Source organism: Eucyclogobius newberryi, unplaced genomic scaffold, assembly GCF_026437365.1.
Source record: "Eucyclogobius newberryi isolate DKJ021-1_F unplaced genomic scaffold, fEucNew1.0.hap1 SCAF_6, whole genome shotgun sequence".
NCBI classification, from domain to species: domain Eukaryota; kingdom Metazoa; phylum Chordata; class Actinopteri; order Gobiiformes; family Gobiidae; genus Eucyclogobius; species Eucyclogobius newberryi.
In genome coordinates this window covers 330,209-347,375 of record NW_027316278.1, presented here as the reverse complement: position 1 = coordinate 347,375, position 17,167 = coordinate 330,209, and the positions used below count along the sequence as shown (strand labels likewise).

At 47.4% G+C, this 17,167-nt stretch overlaps 1 protein-coding gene across 2 annotated transcripts in view; it reads right to left on the bottom strand.

The window, feature by feature from the left end:
* Positions 1 to 7,704: 7,704 nt before the first annotated feature.
* Positions 7,705 to 17,167, bottom strand: part of LOC140346720 (disabled homolog 2-interacting protein-like) — a 169,033-nt gene continuing 159,570 nt past the window's right edge. For both annotated transcript variants that reach the window (XM_072432907.1, XM_072432908.1), the window contains one exon: positions 7,705 to 8,040. In XM_072432907.1, the coding sequence (XP_072289008.1) occupies positions 7,861 to 8,040 (180 nt within the window). In that variant the 3' untranslated portion in view covers positions 7,705 to 7,860. The remainder of the gene's footprint in view (positions 8,041 to 17,167) is intronic.

The following is a 17,167-nucleotide window of genomic DNA, read 5'->3' as shown; positions in this document are numbered from 1 at the left end:
GCGTCTTAAGTCCTGTGGTCAATGTCTTAAGTCCTGTGGGCAGTGTCTTGAGTCCTGTGGTCAATGTCTTAAGTCCTGTGGGCAGTGTCTTAAGTCCTGTGGTCAATGTCTTAAGTCCTGTGGGCAGTGTCTTAAGTCCTGTGGGCAGTGTCTTAAGTCCTGTGGGCAGTGTCTTAAGTCATGTGGGCAGTGTCTTGCAGTGTGTTAAGTCCTGTGGGCAGTGTCTTAAGTCCTGTGGGCAGCGTCTTAAGTCCTGTGGGCAGTGTCTTAAATCCTGTGGGCAGCGCCTTAAGTCCTGTGGTCAATGTCTTAAGTCCTGTGGGCAGTGTCTTGAGTCCTGTGGTCAATGTCTTAAGTCCTGTTGGCAGTGTCTTAAGTCCTGTGGTCAATGTCGTAAGTCCTGTGGGCAGTGTCTTAAGTCCTGTGGGCAGTGTCTTAAGTCATGTGGGCAGTGTCTTGCAGTGTCTTAAGTCCTGTGGGCAGTGTCTTAAGTCCTGTGGTCAATGTCTTAAGTCCTGTGGTCAATGTCTTAAATCCTGTGGGCAGTGTTTTAAGTCCTGTGGGCAGCGTCTTAAGTCCTGTGGGCAGTGTCTTAAATCCTGTGGGCCGCGTCTTAAGTCCTGTGGTAGATGTCTTAAGTCCTGTGGGCAGTGTCTTAAGTCCTGTGGGCAGTGTCTTAAGTCCTGTGGGCAGTGTCTTAAGTCCTGTGGGCAGTGTCTTGCAGTGTCTTAAGTCCTGTGGGCAGTGTCTTAAGTCTTGTGGTCAATGTCTTAAGTCCTGTGGGCAGTGTCTTAAATCCTGTGGGCAGCGTCTTAAGTCCTGTGGGCAGTGTCTTAAGTCCTGTGGGCAGTGTCTTAAGTCCTGTGGGCAGCGTTTTAAGTCCTGTGGGCAGTGTCTTAAATCCTGTGGGCAGTGTCCTGTGGGCAGTGTCTTAAGTCCTGTGGGCAGCATCTTAAGTCCTGTGGGCAATGTCTTAAGTCCTGTGGGCAGCGTCTTAAGTCCTGTGGGCAATGTCTTAAGTCCTGTGGGCAGCGTCTTAAGTCCTGTGGGCAGTGTCTTAAGTCCTGTGGATAGCGTCTTAAGTCCTGTGAGCAGCGTCTTAAGTCCTGTGGGCAGTGTCTTAAGTCCTGTGGGCAGCGTCTTAAGTCCTGTTGGCAGCGTCTTAAGTCCTGTGGGCAGCGTCTTAAGTCCTGTGGGCAGTGTCCTGTGGGCAGTGTCTTAAGTCCTGTGGGCAGTGTCTTAAGTCGTGTGGGCAGCGTCTTAAGTCCTCTGGGCAGTGTCTTAAATCCTGTCGGCAGCGTCTTAAGTCCTGTGGGCAGTGTTTTAAGTCCTGTGGGCAGTGTTTTAAGTCCTGTGGGCAGTGTCTTAAGTCCTGTGGGCAATGTCTTAAGTCCTGTGGGCAGCGTCTTAAGTCCTGTGGGCAGTGTCTTAAGTCCTGTGGGCAATGTCTTAAGTCCTGTGGGCAGCGTCTTAAGTCCTGTGGGCAGTGTCTTAAGTCCTGTGGGCAATGTCTTAAGTCCTGTGGGCAGTGTCTTAAGTCCTGTGGGCAGTGTCTTAAGTCCTACAGGTCAGTCGTACTGGTCATAAGTGGCAGGAACCGGTTGTCAACCAGTTTCCATCCCCATCCTTTGTGTTCACTCATTTCAATTTTCAATTCAATTTTTTTTGTAAGGCCCAAAATCAGAACAACGGTTGCCACTGAGGGCCAGGGCCTCTGAGGACCAGGGCCTCTGAGGGCCAGGGCCTCTGAGGGTCAGGGCCTCTGAGGGTCAGGGCCTCTGAGGGCCAGGGCCTAGGGCTTCTGAGGACCAGGACCTCTGAGGGTCAGGGCCTCTGAGGGCCAGGGCCTAGGGCCTCTGAGGGCCAGGGCCTCTGAGGGTCAGGGCCTCTGAGGGCCAGGGCCTAGGGCCTCTGAGGGCCAGGGCCTCTGAGGGCCAGGGTTCATGTCCTCCACTCCATGATCTGGAAGTAAACTCTTTGCAGTGGTATATTTGGTGCAGACGTTCTGGGGAAACAAATGATTTGGCGATAACGATTTTCTTGCTAAAAAGGCTGTTTGCTCTTCCCACCAAACATCACCTGATCCATCGTCGTCTGTGACGTTCTGTGATGTCGGAGCGAGACACATTTACACTGGACTCGCCGTTCACAGGTTTCAGGAAAGCTCTTTGTTTGTATCACATGTGTGGTGTGTAGTTGTATCACATGTGTGGTGTGTAGTTGTATCACATGTGTGGTGTGTAGTTGTATCACATGTGTGGTGTGTAGTTGTATCACATGTGTGGTGTGTAGTTGTATCACATGTGTGGTGTGTAGTTGTATCACATGTGTGGTGTGTAGTTGTATCACATGTGTGGTGTGTAGTTGTATCACATGTGTGGTGTGTAGTTGTATCACATGTGTGGTGTGTAGTTGTATCACATGTGTGGTGTGTAGTTGTATCACATGTTTGGTGTGTAGTTGTATCAGACTTGGTTCATCACTGATGTTCTGCACTTTCGTAGCTTTAGGCCTCTATTTTTGGTCCCAGCACAGTCGAGGAGAAGAATGAGCACGTCTGTGTCCACCACTGTCTGTGTCCTCCACTATCTGTGTCCTCCACTGTCTGTGTCCTCCACTGTCTGTGTCCTCCACTGTCTGTGTCCTCCACTGTCTGTGTCCTCCACTATTAGTGTCCTCCACTGTCTGTGTCCTCCACTGTCTGTGTCCTCCACTATCTGTGTCCTCCACTGTCTGTGTCCTCCACTATCTGTGTCCTCCACTATTAGTGTCCTCCACTATCTGTGTCCTCTACTGTCTCTGTCCTCCACTATCTGTGTCCTCCACTGTCTGTGTCCTCCACTATCTGTATCCTCCACTATTAGTGTCCTCCACTATCTGTGTCCTCCACTATCTGTGTCCTCCACTGTCTGTGTCCTCCACTATCTGTGTCCTCCACTTTCTGTGTCCTCCACTTTCTGTGTCCTCCACTGTCTGTGTCCTCCACTGTCTGTGTCCTCCACTGTCTGTGTCCTCCACTGTCTGTGTCCTGCCCTGTCAAGGTTGTGGGCCGATGTTTTGAGCCTGGACTGCAGCTTCGTCCATGTCCAAGTCTGCTTCACCTGATGCACTGATAAAGGAGCAGCTTCTTCTCCAGTTTCTCCGTCATAAGATTGAAAAGTCCTTGTTTGTTACAAGATCTGGAAAGGAAATCATCCTTTCTTCCCACAAACTCAGTCTCTGCATTGAAGTCATCAATGGAGTGTTTTCACCACGTCTCTGATGCGTATTGTCTTTGATGGATGGACCTTCTCTATAACCATCAAAAAGAACTGTTGCTTTACCATAAAGGCAAACGGTAAAGTATGCATATGACTCTCACCCTTTTTCCAGAGAACCTCCATCAAGGACATAAAGCTCAGTTGGTGGGATGGAATCCAGGACAGTTTTTTCAGATTTCTTGCTTAAGAACTCAATGACTGCCTGCGCTAGTTGGGGCTTGTTGGCTTTACAGAAGATTTCCTGCCTTGGAACAGGGCTGCAGGAAATGAGCAGCGCTCATACTCATTACCTCTTCAAGTGAAAACTGCCCAGTTTTTGACATGATCAGGAACCGTTGGAACAGCAAAGCAGGATCAATGGTTCGGTCTTGGGCAACTTTGATGGTGGAGTCATCAGCAAGAGTTTTTGCCCGGTCTTTCCGTTTGAAAGATAAACCAAAAACTGGTTTTCCAATCATCTTTTCAATTATCTCATTGCCAACAGTCTCATCCTCATGCACCTACACATCCTCATGGCAACAACAAAGATGGGTCAGGAGAGAATGCTTAGCAAGTGCTTAGCTTTTTCTTGATCTTTTCTAGATCAGAATGATCTCTTTTCATGCTTGCTTCTGAGGATTCTCGGTGCTGCTCGCTGCTCGTGTAGGCATTGTTGTATTCCGATGTGATGGGTATAGACATGGTGTACCGTTACAGCCCTCGTAACATGGTGTACCGTTACAGCCCCCGTAACATGGTGTACCGTTACAGCCCCCGTAACATGGTGTACCGTTACAGCCCTCGTAACATGGTGTACCGTTACAGCCCTCGTAACATGGTGTACCGTTACAGCCCCCGTAACATGGTGTACCGTTACAGCCCTCGTAACATGGTGTACCGTTACAGCCCTCGTAACATGGTGTACCGTTACAGCCCCCGTAACATGGTGTACCGTTACAGCCCTCGTAACATGGTGTACCGTTACAGCCCCCGTAACATGGTGTACCGTTACAGCCCTCGTAACATGGTGTACCGTTACAGCCCTCGTAACATGGTGTACCGTTACAGCCCCCGTAACATGGTGTACCGTTACAGCCCTCGTAACATGGTGTACCGTTACAGCCCCCGTAACATGGTGTACCGTTACAGCCCTCGTAACATGGTGTACCGTTACAGCCCCCGTAACATAGTGTACCGTTACAGCCATCGTAACATGGTGTGCCGTTACAGCCCCCGTAACATGGTGTACCGTTACAGCCCCCGTGACATGGTGTACCATTACAGACATCGTAAAATGGTGTACCGTTACAGCCCTCGTAACATGGTGTACCGTTAGAGCCCCCGTAACATCATGTACCGTTACAGCCCTCGTAACATGGTGTACCGTTACAGCCCCCGTAACATGGTGTACCGTTACAGCCCTCGTAACATGGTGTACCGTTACAGCCCTCGTAACATGGTGTACCGTTACAGCCCCCGTAACATGGTGTACCGTTACAGCCCTCGTAACATGGTGTACCGTTACAGCCCCCGTAACATGGTGTACCGTTACAGCCCTCGTAACATGGTGTACCGTTACAGCCCTCGTAACATGGTGTACCGTTACAGCCCCCGTAACATGGTGTACCGTTACAGCCCTCGTAACATGGTGTACCGTTACAGCCCCCGTAACATGGTGTACCGTTACAGCCCTCGTAACATGGTGTACCGTTACAGCCCCCGTAACATAGTGTACCGTTACAGCCATCGTAACATGGTGTGCCGTTACAGCCCCCGTAACATGGTGTACCGTTACAGCCCCCGTGACATGGTGTACCATTACAGACATCGTAAAATGGTGTACCGTTACAGCCCTCGTAACATGGTGTACCGTTAGAGCCCCCGTAACATCATGTACCGTTACAGCCCTCGTAACATGGTGTACCGTTACAGCCCTCGTAACATGGTGTACCGTTACAGCCCTCGTAACATCATGTATCGTTACAGCCCTCGTAACATGGTGTACCGTTACAGCCCTCGTAACATGGTGTACCGTTACAGCCCTCAGAACATGGTGTACCGTTAGAGCCCCCGTAACATCATGTACCGTTACAGCCCTCGTAACATGGTGTACCGTTACAGCCCCCGTAACATGGTGTACCGTTACAGCCCCCGTGACATGGTGTACCGTTACAGCCATCGTAAAATGGTGTACCGTTACAGCCCTCGTAACATGGTGTACCGTTACAGCCCCCGTAACATGGTGTACCGTTACAGCCCTCGTAACATGGTGTACCGTTACAGCCCTCGTAACATGGTGTACCGTTACAGCCCTCGTAACATGGTGTACCGTTACAGCCCTCGTAACATGGTGTACCGTTACAGCCCTCGTAACATGGTGTACCGTTACAGCCCTCGTAACATGGTGTACCGTTACAGCCCTCGTAACATGGTGTACCGTTACAGCCCTCGTAACATCGTGTACCGTTACAGCCCCCGTAACATGGTGTACCGTTACAGCCCTCGTAACATCGTGTACCGTTACAGCCCTCGTAACATGGTGTACCGTTACAGCCCTCGTAACATGGTGTACCGTTACAGCCCTCGTAACATGGTGTACCGTTACAGCCCTCGTAACATGGTGTACCGTTACAGCCCTCGTAACATCGTGTACCGTTACAGCCCTCGTCATCTCATGAAATCATGTATTCATAACTATATGATTATGCCAGTGCAATTTAGACAAGTCCAATGACTTCATAGACCCAGAACACATGGGGTTACACACCAATAATACTTGGCTAGGTCACAACATTAAAGAGTTTGCATAAGGACTTCCTGCCCATCTTGGACGCCATGTTGAAAATGACACCTCTCTAGAGGTCAAACTTTGGTAAACTTTTAGTATGTTACTAAGGACACTTAATACTGCAAGAAACAACTGAGAAACCTTTTTTTTTTTTTTGGTTAAGTGTTATTTTTCACATATGCAGCCGCCTATTAAGACACTGCCCACAGGACTTAAGACGCTGCCCACAGGACTTAAGACGCTGCCCACAGGACTTAAGACACTGCCCACAGGACTTAAGACGCTGCCATCAGGAATTAAGACATTGCCCACAGGACTTAAGACACTGCCCACAGGACTTAAGACGCTGCCCACAGGACTTAAGACGCTGCCCACAGGACTTAAGACGCTGCCCACAGGACTTAAGACGCTGCCCACAGGACTTAAGACACTGCCCACAGGACCTAAGACACTGCCCACAGGACTTAAGACGCTGCCCACAGGACTTAAGACACTGTCCACAGGACTTAAGACACTGTCCACAGGACTTAAGACACTGTCCACAGGACTTAAGACATCGCGGGGAGAGAAAAGGTAAAGTGGTGGTACGACTCTTCTTCTACGTTTTAAACCTGACCAATCACAGACGCAGGGGAAAAGGATTCACAAAACGACACTCAAACTCAGTATTTTTTAAATACTTTTATTCACATTAAACATCTGAGAATAACTCTTGTCCGTAGTTACAGAATATTATCAATAAATAGTCAATAAATATTAAACAGCAGAAGACGGATCCTACGAACACAACATAAAGCTATTTACACATTTACAAGTCCTGCTTTAGTCCTGCTTTAGTCCTGCTTTAGTCCTGCTTTAGTCCTGCTTTAGTCCTGCTTTAGTCCTGCTTTAGTCCTGCTTTTGTCCTGCTTTAGTCCTGCTTTAGTCCTGCTTTTGTCCTGCTTTAGACCTGCTTTAGACCTGCTTTAGTCCTGCTTTAGACCTGCTTTAGTCCTGCTTTAGTCCTGCTTTAGTCCTGCTTTAGACCTGCTTTAGTCCTGCTTTTGTCCTGCTTTAGTCCTGCTTTAGTCCTGCTTTAGACCTGCTTTAGTCCTGCTTTTGTCCTGCTTTAGTCCTGCTTTAGTCCTGCTTTAGTCCTGCTTTTGTCCTGCTTTAGTCCTGCTTTAGTCCTGCTTTTGTCCTGCTTTAGACCTGCTTTAGTCCTGCTTTAGACCTGCTTTAGTCCTGCTTTAGACCTGCTTTAGTCCTGCTTTAGTCCTGCTTTAGTCCTGCTTTAGTCCTGCTTTACTCCTGCTTTAGTTCTGCTTTAGTCCTGCTTTAGTTCTGCTTTAGTCCTGCTTTAGACCTGCTTTAGTCCTGCTTTAGACCTGCTTTAGTCCTGCTTTAGACCTGCTTTAGTCCTGCTTTAGTCCTGCTTTAGTCCTGCTTTAGTCCTGCTTTAGTCCTGCTTTAGACCTGCTTTAGTCCTGCTTTAGTCCTGCTTTAGACCTGCTTTAGTCCTGCTTTAGTCCTGCCTTAGACCTGCTTTACTCCTGCTTTAGTTCTGCTTTAGTCCTGCTTTAGACCTGCTTTTGTCCTGCTTTAGACCTGCTTTTGTCCTGCTTTAGACCTGCTTTAGTCCTGCTTTAGACCTGCTTTACTCCTGCTTTAGTTCTGCTTTAGTCCTGCTTTAGTCCTGCTTTAGTCCTGCTTTAGTCCTGCTTTTGTCCCGCTTTAGACCTGCTTTAGTCCTGCTTTAGACCTGGTTTAGACCTGCTTTAGTCCTCGTCTGGAACCCTTTAATCCTGGTTTAGTCCTGCTTTAGTCCTGCTTTAGTCCTGGTTTAGTCCTGCTTTAGTCCTGGTTTAGTCCTGGGTTGTTCCGGAACTCTCCATTCTCTGTGATCTGGAGCGAGGAGGTGTTGCTAGGCGACAGTCCGTTGCGTGATGATGTCACAGCATATCGTTCTTTCAGCTGTGTCAGCGCCACCATGAGGCGAGAGTTCGCCGCATCCAGACTCAAGATCCGCTTCTCCTGAGAACCACAAGACCTGATTTAGTCTGGTTTAGTCTGGCTTTAGTCTGGTTTAGTCTGGTTTTAGTCTGGTTTAGTCTGGCTTTAGTCTGGTTTAGTCTGGCTTTAGTCTGGTTTAGTCTGGCTTTAGTCCCGCTTTAGTCCGGCTTTAGTCTGGTTTAGTCTGGCTTTAGTCCCGCTTTAGTCCGGCTTTAGTCTGGTTTAGTCTGGTTTAGTCTGGCTTTAGTCCCGCTTTAGTCCGGCTTTAGTCTGGTTTAGTCTGGTTTTAGTCTGGCTTTAGTCTGGTTTAGTCTGGTTTAGTCTGGCTTTAGTCCTGCTTTAGTCCGGCTTTAGTCCTGCTTTAGTCCCGCTTTAGACCCGCTTTAGTCCTGCTTTAGTCCCGCTTTAGACCCGCTTTTGTCCGGCTTTAGTCCGGCTTTAGTCCGGCTTTAGTCCGGCTTTAGTCTGGCTTTAGTCTGGTTTAGTCTGGCTTTAGTCTGGTTTAGTCTGGCTTTAGTCCCGCTTTAGTCCGGCTATAGTCCCGCTTTTGTCCGGTTTTAGTCTGGCTTTAGTCCTGCTTTAGTCCGGCTTTAGTCCGGGTTTAGTCCGGCCTTAGTCCGGCTTTAGTCTGGTTTAGTCTTGCTTTAGTCTGGTTTAGTCTGGCTTTAGTCTGGTTTAGTCTGGCTTTAGTCTGGCTTTAGTCTGGTTTTAGTCTGGCTTTAGTCTGGTTTAGTCTGGTTTTAGTCTGGCTTTAGTCTGGTTTAGTCTGGTTTAGTCTGGCTTTAGTCCGGTTTTATTCTGGCTTTAGTCCTGCTTTAGTCCGGCTTTCGTCCGGGTTTAGTCCGGCTTTAGTCCGGCTTTAGTCCGGCTTTAGTCTGCTTTAGTCCGGGTTTAGTCCGGCTTTAGTCCGGCTTTAGTCCTGCTTTAGTCCTGCTTTAGTCCCGCTTTAGTCCTGCTTTAGTCCTGCTTTAGACCTGCTTTAGTCCGGTTTTAGTCTGGCTTTAGTCCTGCTTTATTCTGGTTTAGTCTGGCTTTAGTCCTGCTTTAGTCTGGTTTAGTCCGGCTTTAGTCCTGCTTTAGACCTGCTTTAGTCCCGCTTTAGTCTGGCTTAGTCCTGCTTTAGTCTGGTTTAGTCTGGCTTTAGTCCCGCTTTAGTCCGGCTTTAGTCTGGTTTAGTCTGGCTTTAGTCAGGCTTTAGTCCCGCTTTAGTCCAGCTTCAGTCTGGTTTAGTCCGGCATTAGTCTGGTTTAGTCTGCCTTTAGTCTGGTTTAGTCTGGCTTTAGTCTGGTTTAGTCTGGCTTTAGTCTGGTTTAGTCTGGCTTTAGTCCCGCTTTAGTCCGGCTTTAGTCTTGTTTAGTCTGGCTTTAGTCCCGCTTTAGTCCGGCTTTAGTCTGGTTTAGTCTGGCTTTAGTGCCGCTCTAGTCCCGCTTTAGTCTGGTTTAGTCTGGCTTTAGTCTGGTTTAGTCTGGCTTTAGTCCTGCTTTAGTCCTGCTTTAGTCCCGCTTTAGTCCTGCTTTAGTCCCGCTTTAGACCTGCTTTAGTCCCGCTTTAGTCCTGCTTTATTCCGGTTTTAGTCTGGCTTTAGTCCTGCTTTAGTCTGCTTTAGTCTGGTTTTAGTCTGGCTTTAGTCCTGCTTTAGTCTGCTTTAGTCTGGTTTATTCTGGCTTTAGACCTGCTTTAGTCCCGCTTTAGTCCTGCTTTAGTCCGGTTTTAGTCTGGCTTTAGTCCTGCTTTAGTCTGCTTTAGTCTGGTTTTAGTCCGGCTTTAGTCTGGTTTAGTCTGGTTTAGTCTGGTTTTAGTCTGGCTTTAGTCTGGTTTAGTCTGGTTTAGTCTGGTTTTAGTCTGGCTTTAGTCTGGTTTAGTCTGCTTTAGTCCGGCTTTACTCCGGCTTTAGTCTGGCTTTAGTCCTGCTTTAGTCTGGTTTAGTCTGGCTTTAGTCCCGCTTTAGTCTGGCTTTAGTCTGGTTTTAGTCTGGCTTTAGTCTGGCTTTAGTCTGGTTTAGTCTGGTTTTAGTCTGGCTTTAGTCTGGTTTAGTCTGGTTTAGTCTGGTTTTGGTCTGGTTTTAGTCTGGTTTAGTCTGGTTTAGTCTGGCTTTAGTGCCACTCTAGTCCCGCTTTAGTCTGGCTTTAGTCTGGCTTTAGTCTGGTTTTAGTCTGGCTTTAGTCTGGTTTAGTCTGGCTTTAGTCTGGTTTTAGTCTGGCTTTAGTCTGGTTTAGTCTGGTTTAGTCTGGTTTTAGTCTGGCTTTAGTCCTGCTTTAGTCCGGCTTTAGTCCGGCTTTAGTCTGGCTTTAGTCCTGCTTTAGTCTGGTTTAGTCTGGCTTTAGTCCCGCTTTAGTCCGGCTTTATTCTGGTTTAGTCTGGCTTTAGTCTGGTTTAGTCTGGCTTTAGTCCTGCTTTAGTCCCGCTTTAGACCTGCTTTAGACCTGCTTTAGACCTGCCTTAGTCCTGCTTTAGACCTGCTTTAGTCCTCGTCTAGACCCCTTTAGACCTGCTTTAGTCCTGCTTTAGTCCTGCTTTAGACCTGTTTTAGTCCGGCTTTAGTCTGGTTTAGTCTGACTTTAGTCTGGTTTTAGTCTGGCTTTAGTCTGGTTTAGTCTGGCTTTAGTCTGGCTTTAGTCTGGTTTTAGTCTGGCTTTAGTCTGGTTTAGTCTGGTTTTAGTCTGGCTTTAGTCTGGTTTAGTCTGGTTTAGTCTGGCTTTAGTCCAGTTTTAGTCTGGCTTTAGTCCTGCTTTAGTCCGGCTTTAGTCCGGGTTTAGTCCGGCTTTAGTCCGGCTTTAGTCCGGCTTTAGTCTGCTTTAGTCCGGGTTTAGTCCGGCTTTAGTCCGGCTTTAGTCTGGTTTAGTCTGGCTTTAGTCTGGTTTAGTCTGGCTTTAGTCTGGCTTTAGTCTGGTTTTAGTCTGGCTTTAGTCTGGGTTAGTCTGGTTTTAGTCTGGCTTTAGTCTGGTTTAGTCTGGTTTAGTCTGGCTTTAGTCCAGTTTTAGTCTGGCTTTAGTCCTGCTTTAGTCCGGGTTTAGTCCGGCTTTAGTCCGGCTTTAGTCCGGCTTTAGTCTGCTTTAGTCCGGGTTTAGTCCGGCTTTAGTCCGGCTTTAGTCCTGCTTTAGTCCTGCTTTAGTCCCGCTTTAGTCCTGCTTTAGTCCTGCTTTAGACCTGCTTTAGTCCGGTTTTAGTCTGGCTTTAGTCCTGCTTTATTCTGGTTTAGTCTGGCTTTAGTCCTGCTTTAGTCTGGTTTAGTCCGGCTTTAGTCCTGCTTTAGACCTGCTTTAGTCCCGCTTTAGTCCGGCTTTAGTCTGGTTTAGTCTGGCTTTAGTCAGGCTTTAGTCCCGCTTTAGTCCAGCTTCAGTCTGGTTTAGTCCGGCATTAGTCTGGTTTAGTCTGCCTTTAGTCTGGTTTAGTCTGGCTTTAGTCTGGTTTAGTCTGGCTTTAGTCCCGCTTTAGTCCGGCTTTAGTCTGGTTTAGTCTGGCTTTAGTCCCGCTTTAGTCCGGCTTTAGTCTGGTTTAGTCTGGCTTTAGTGCCGCTCTAGTCCCGCTTTAGTCTGGTTTAGTCTGGCTTTAGTCTGGTTTAGTCTGGCTTTAGTCCTGCTTTAGTCCTGCTTTAGTCCCGCTTTAGTCCTGCTTTAGTCCCGCTTTAGACCTGCTTTAGTCCCGCTTTAGTCCGGCTTTAGTCTGGTTTAGTCTGGCTTTAGTGCCGCTCTAGTCCCGCTTTAGTCTGGTTTAGTCTGGCTTTAGTCTGGTTTAGTCTGGCTTTAGTCTGGTTTAGTCTGGCTTTAGTCCTGCTTTAGTCCGGCTTTAGTCCGGGTTTAGTCCGGCTTTAGTCCGGCTTTAGTCCGGCTTTAGTCTGCTTTAGTCCGGGTTTAGTCCGGCTTTAGTCCGGCTTTAGTCCTGCTTTAGTCCTGCTTTAGTCCCGCTTTAGTCCTGCTTTAGTCCTGCTTTAGACCTGCTTTAGTCCGGTTTTAGTCTGGCTTTAGTCCTGCTTTATTCTGGTTTAGTCTGGCTTTAGTCCTGCTTTAGTCTGGTTTAGTCCGGCTTTAGTCCTGCTTTAGACCTGCTTTAGTCCCGCTTTAGTCCGGCTTTAGTCTGGTTTAGTCTGGCTTTAGTCAGGCTTTAGTCCCGCTTTAGTCCAGCTTCAGTCTGGTTTAGTCCGGCATTAGTCTGGTTTAGTCTGCCTTTAGTCTGGTTTAGTCTGGCTTTAGTCTGGTTTAGTCTGGCTTTAGTCCCGCTTTAGTCCGGCTTTAGTCTGGTTTAGTCTGGCTTTAGTCCCGCTTTAGTCCGGCTTTAGTCTGGTTTAGTCTGGCTTTAGTGCCGCTCTAGTCCCGCTTTAGTCTGGTTTAGTCTGGCTTTAGTCTGGTTTAGTCTGGCTTTAGTCCTGCTTTAGTCCTGCTTTAGTCCCGCTTTAGTCCTGCTTTAGTCCCGCTTTAGACCTGCTTTAGTCCCGCTTTAGTCCGGCTTTAGTCTGGTTTAGTCTGGCTTTAGTGCCGCTCTAGTCCCGCTTTAGTCTGGTTTAGTCTGGCTTTAGTCTGGTTTAGTCTGGCTTTAGTCTGGTTTAGTCTGGCTTTAGTCCCGCTTTAGTCCGGCTTTAGTCTGGTTTAGTCTGGCTTTAGTCCCGCTTTAGTCCGGCTTTAGTCTGGTTTAGTCTGGCTTTAGTGCCGCTCTAGTCCCGCTTTAGTCTGGTTTAGTCTGGCTTTAGTCTGGTTTTAGTCCTGCTTTAGTCTGCTTTAGTCTGGTTTTAGTCTGGCTTTAGACCTGCTTTAGTCCCGCTTTAGTCCTGCTTCAGTCCGGTTTTAGTCTGGCTTTAGTCCTGCTTTAGTCTGCTTTAGTCTGGTTTTAGTCCGGCTTTAGTCTGGTTTAGTCTGGTTTTAGTCTGGCTTTAGTCTGGTTTAGTCTGGTTTAGTCTGGCTTTAGTCCTGCTTTAGTCCGGCTTTAGTCCGGCTTTAGTCCGGCTTTAGTTTGGCTTTAGTCCTGCTTTAGTCTGGTTTAGTCTGGCTTTAGTCCCGCTTTAGTCTGGCTTTAGTCTGGTTTTAGTCTGACTTTAGTCTGGCTTTAGTCTGGTTTAGTCTGGTTTTAGTCTGGCTTTAGTCTGGTTTAGTCTGGTTTAGTCTGGTTTTGGTCTGGTTTTAGTCTGGTTTAGTCTGGTTTAGTCTGGCTTTAGTGCCGCTCTAGTCCCGCTTTAGTCTGGCTTTAGTCTGGCTTTAGTCTGGTTTTAGTCTGGCTTTAGTCTGGTTTAGTCTGGCTTTAGTCTGGTTTTAGTCTGGCTTTAGTCTGGTTTAGTCTGGTTTAGTCTGGTTTTAGTCTGGCTTTAGTCCTGCTTTAGTCCGGCTTTAGTCCGGCTTTAGTCTGGCTTTAGTCCTGCTTTAGTCTGGTTTAGTCTGGCTTTAGTCCCGCTTTAGTCCGGCTTTATTCTGGTTTAGTCTGGCTTTAGTCTGGTTTAGTCTGGCTTTAGTCCTGCTTTAGTCCCGCTTTAGACCTGCTTTAGACCTGCTTTAGACCTGCCTTAGTCCTGCTTTAGACCTGCTTTAGTCCTCGTCTAGACCCCTTTAGACCTGCTTTAGTCCTGCTTTAGTCCTGCTTTAGACCTGTTTTAGTCCGGCTTTAGTCTGGTTTAGTCTGACTTTAGTCTGGTTTTAGTCTGGCTTTAGTCTGGTTTAGTCTGGCTTTAGTCTGGCTTTAGTCTGGCTTTAGTCTGGTTTTAGTCTGGCTTTAGTCTGGTTTAGTCTGGTTTAGTCTGGCTTTAGTCCAGTTTTAGTCTGGCTTTAGTCCTGCTTTAGTCCGGCTTTAGTCCGGGTTTAGTCCGGCTTTAGTCCGGCTTTAGTCCGGCTTTAGTCTGCTTTAGTCCGGGTTTAGTCCGGCTTTAGTCCGGCTTTAGTCCGGCTTTAGTCTGGTTTAGTCTGGCTTTAGTCTGGTTTAGTCTGGCTTTAGTCTGGCTTTAGTCTGGTTTTGGTCTGGCTTTAGTCTGGTTTAGTCTGGTTTTAGTCTGGCTTTAGTCTGGTTTAGTCTGGTTTAGTCTGGCTTTAGTCCAGTTTTAGTCTGGCTTTAGTCCTGCTTTAGTCCGGCTTTAGTCCGGGTTTAGTCCGGCTTTAGTCCAGCTTTAGTCCGGCTTTAGTCTGCTTTAGTCCGGGTTTAGTCCGGCTTTAGTCCGGCTTTAGTCTGGTTTAGTCTGGCTTTAGTCTGGTTTAGTCTGGCTTTAGTCCTGCTTTAGTCCCGCTTTAGTCCTGCTTTAGTCCCGCTTTAGACCTGCTTTAGTCCCGCTTTAGTCCTGCTTTAGTCCGGTTTTAGTCTGGCTTTAGTCCTGCTTTAGTATGGTTTAGTCTGGCTTTAGTCCTGCTTTAGTCTGGTTTAGTCCGGCTTTTGTCCTGCTTTAGACCTGCTTTAGTCCCGCTTTAGTCTGGCTTAGTCCTGCTTTAGTCTGGTTTAGTCTGGCTTTAGTCCCGCTTTAGTCTGGCTTTAGTCTGGTTTAGTCTGGCTTCAGTCTGGTTTAGTCTGGCTTTAGTCTGGCTTTAGTCCCGCTTTAGTCCAGCTTCAGTCTGGTTTAGTCCAACTTCAGTCTGGTTTAGTCCGGCATTAGTCTGGTTTAGTCTGCCTTTAGTCTGGTTTAGTCTGGCTTTAGTCCCGCTTCAGTCCGGCTTTAGTCTGGTTTAGTCTGGCTTTAGTCCCGCTTTAGTCTGGTTTTAGTCTGGCTTTAGTCTGGTTTAGTCTGGTTTTAGTCTGGCTTCAGTCTGGTTTAGTCTGGTTTAGTCTGGCTTTAGTCTGGTTTAGTCTGGCTTTAGTCTGGTTTAGTCTGGTTTAGTCTGGTTTTGGTCTGGTTTTAGTCTGGTTTAGTCTGGTTTAGTCTGGTTTTAGTCTGGCTTTAGTCCTGCTTTAGTCCGGCTTTAGTCCGGCTTTAGTCCGGCTTTAGTCTGGCTTTAGTCCTGCTTTAGTCTGGTTTAGTCTGGTTTTAGTCTGGCTTTAGTCTGGTTTAGTCTGGCTTTAGTCCTGCTTTAGTCCGGCTTTAGTCCGGCTTTAGTCTGGCTTTAGTCCTGCTTTAGTCCCGCTTTAGACCCGCTTTAGTCCCGCTTTAGTCCGGCTTTAGTCTGGTTTAGTCTGGCTTTAGTCTGGTTTAGTCTGGCTTTAGTGCCGCTCTAGTCCCACTTTAGTCTGGCTTTAGTCTGGCTTTAGTCTGGTTTTAGTCTGGCTTTAGTCTGGTTTAGTCTGGCTTTATTCTGGTTTTAGTCTGGTTTAGTCTGGTTTAGTCTGGCTTTAGTCTGGTTTTAGTCTGGCTTTAGTCTGGTTTAGTCTGGTTTAGTCTGGCTTTAGTCTGGCTTTAGTCCCGCTTTAGTCCAGCTTCAGTCTGGTTTAGTCCAACTTCAGTCTGGTTTAGTCCGGCATTAGTCTGGTTTAGTCTGCCTTTAGTCTGGTTTAGTCTGGCTTTAGTCCCGCTTCAGTCCGGCTTTAGTCTGGTTTAGTCTGGCTTTAGTCCCGCTTTAGTCTGGTTTTAGTCTGGCTTTAGTCTGGTTTAGTCTGGTTTTAGTCTGGCTTCAGTCTGGTTTAGTCTGGTTTAGTCTGGCTTTAGTCTGGTTTAGTCTGGCTTTAGTCTGGTTTAGTCTGGTTTAGTCTGGTTTTGGTCTGGTTTTAGTCTGGTTTAGTCTAGTTTAGTCTGGTTTTAGTCTGGCTTTAGTCCTGCTTTAGTCCGGCTTTAGTCCGGCTTTAGTCCGGCTTTAGTCTGGCTTTAGTCCTGCTTTAGTCTGGTTTAGTCTGGTTTTAGTCTGGCTTTAGTCTGGTTTAGTCTGGCTTTAGTCCTGCTTTAGTCCGGCTTTAGTCCGGCTTTAGTCTGGCTTTAGTCCTGCTTTAGTCCCGCTTTAGACCCGCTTTAGTCCCGCTTTAGTCCGGCTTTAGTCTGGTTTAGTCTGGCTTTAGTCTGGTTTAGTCAGGCTTTAGTGCCGCTCTAGTCCCACTTTAGTCTGGCTTTAGTCTGGCTTTAGTCTGGTTTTAGTCTGGCTTTAGTCTGGTTTAGTCTGGCTTTATTCTGGTTTTAGTCTGGTTTAGTCTGGTTTAGTCTGGCTTTAGTCTGGTTTTAGTCTGGCTTTAGTCTGGTTTAGTCTGGTTTAGTCTGGTTTTAGTCTGGCTTTAGTCCTGCTTTAGTCTGTCTTTAGTCCGGCTCTAGTCCGGCTTTAGTCTGGCTTTAGTCCTGCTTTAGTCTGGTTTAGTCTGGCTTTATTCCCGCTTTAGTCCGGCTTTAGTCTGGTTTAGTCTGGCTTTAGTCTGGTTTAGTCTGGCTTTATCCCTGCTTTAGTCCCGTTTTAGTCCTGCTTTAGACCTGTTTTAGTCCTACTTTAGACCTGCTTTAGTCCTCGTCTAGACCCCTTTAGACCTGCTTTAGTCCGGCTTTAGTCCTGCTTTAGACCTGCTTTAGTCCCGCTTTAGTCTGGCTTAGTCCTGCTTTAGTCTGGTTTAGTCTGGCTTTAGTCCCGCTTTAGTCCGGCTTTAGTCTGGTTTTGTCTGGCTTTAGTCAGGCTTTAGTCCCGCTTTAGTCCAGCTTCAGTCTGGTTTAGTCCGGCATTAGTCTGGTTTAGTCTGCCTTTAGTCTGGTTTAGTCTGGCTTTAGTCTGGTTTAGTCTGGCTTTAGTCTGGTTTAGTCTGGCTTTAGTCTGGTTTAGTCTGGCTTTAGTCCCGCTTTAGTCCGGCTTTAGTCTTGTTTAGTCTGGCTTTAGTCCCGCTTTAGTCAGGCTTTAGTCTGGTTTAGTCTGGCTTTAGTGCCGCTCTAGTCCCGCTTTAGTCTGGTTTAGTCTGGCTTTAGTCTGGTTTAGTCTGGCTTTAGTCCTGCTTTAGTCCTGCTTTAGTCCCGCTTTAGTCCTGCTTTAGTCCCGCTTTAGACCTGCTTTAGTCCCGCTTTAGTCCTGCTTTAGTCCGGTTTTAGTCTGGCTTTAGTCCTGCTTTAGTCTGCTTTAGTCTGGTTTTAGTCTGGCTTTAGTCCTGCTTTAGTCTGCTTTAGTCAGGTTTTAGTCTGGCTTTAGACCTGCTTTAGTCCCGCTTTAGTCCTGCTTTAGTCCGGTTTTAGTCTGGCTTTAGTCCTGCTTTAGTCTGCTTTAGTCTGGTTTTAGTCCGGCTTTAGTCTGGTTTAGTCTGGTTTAGTCTGGTTTTAGTCTGGCTTTAGTCTGGTTTAGTCTGGTTTAGTCTG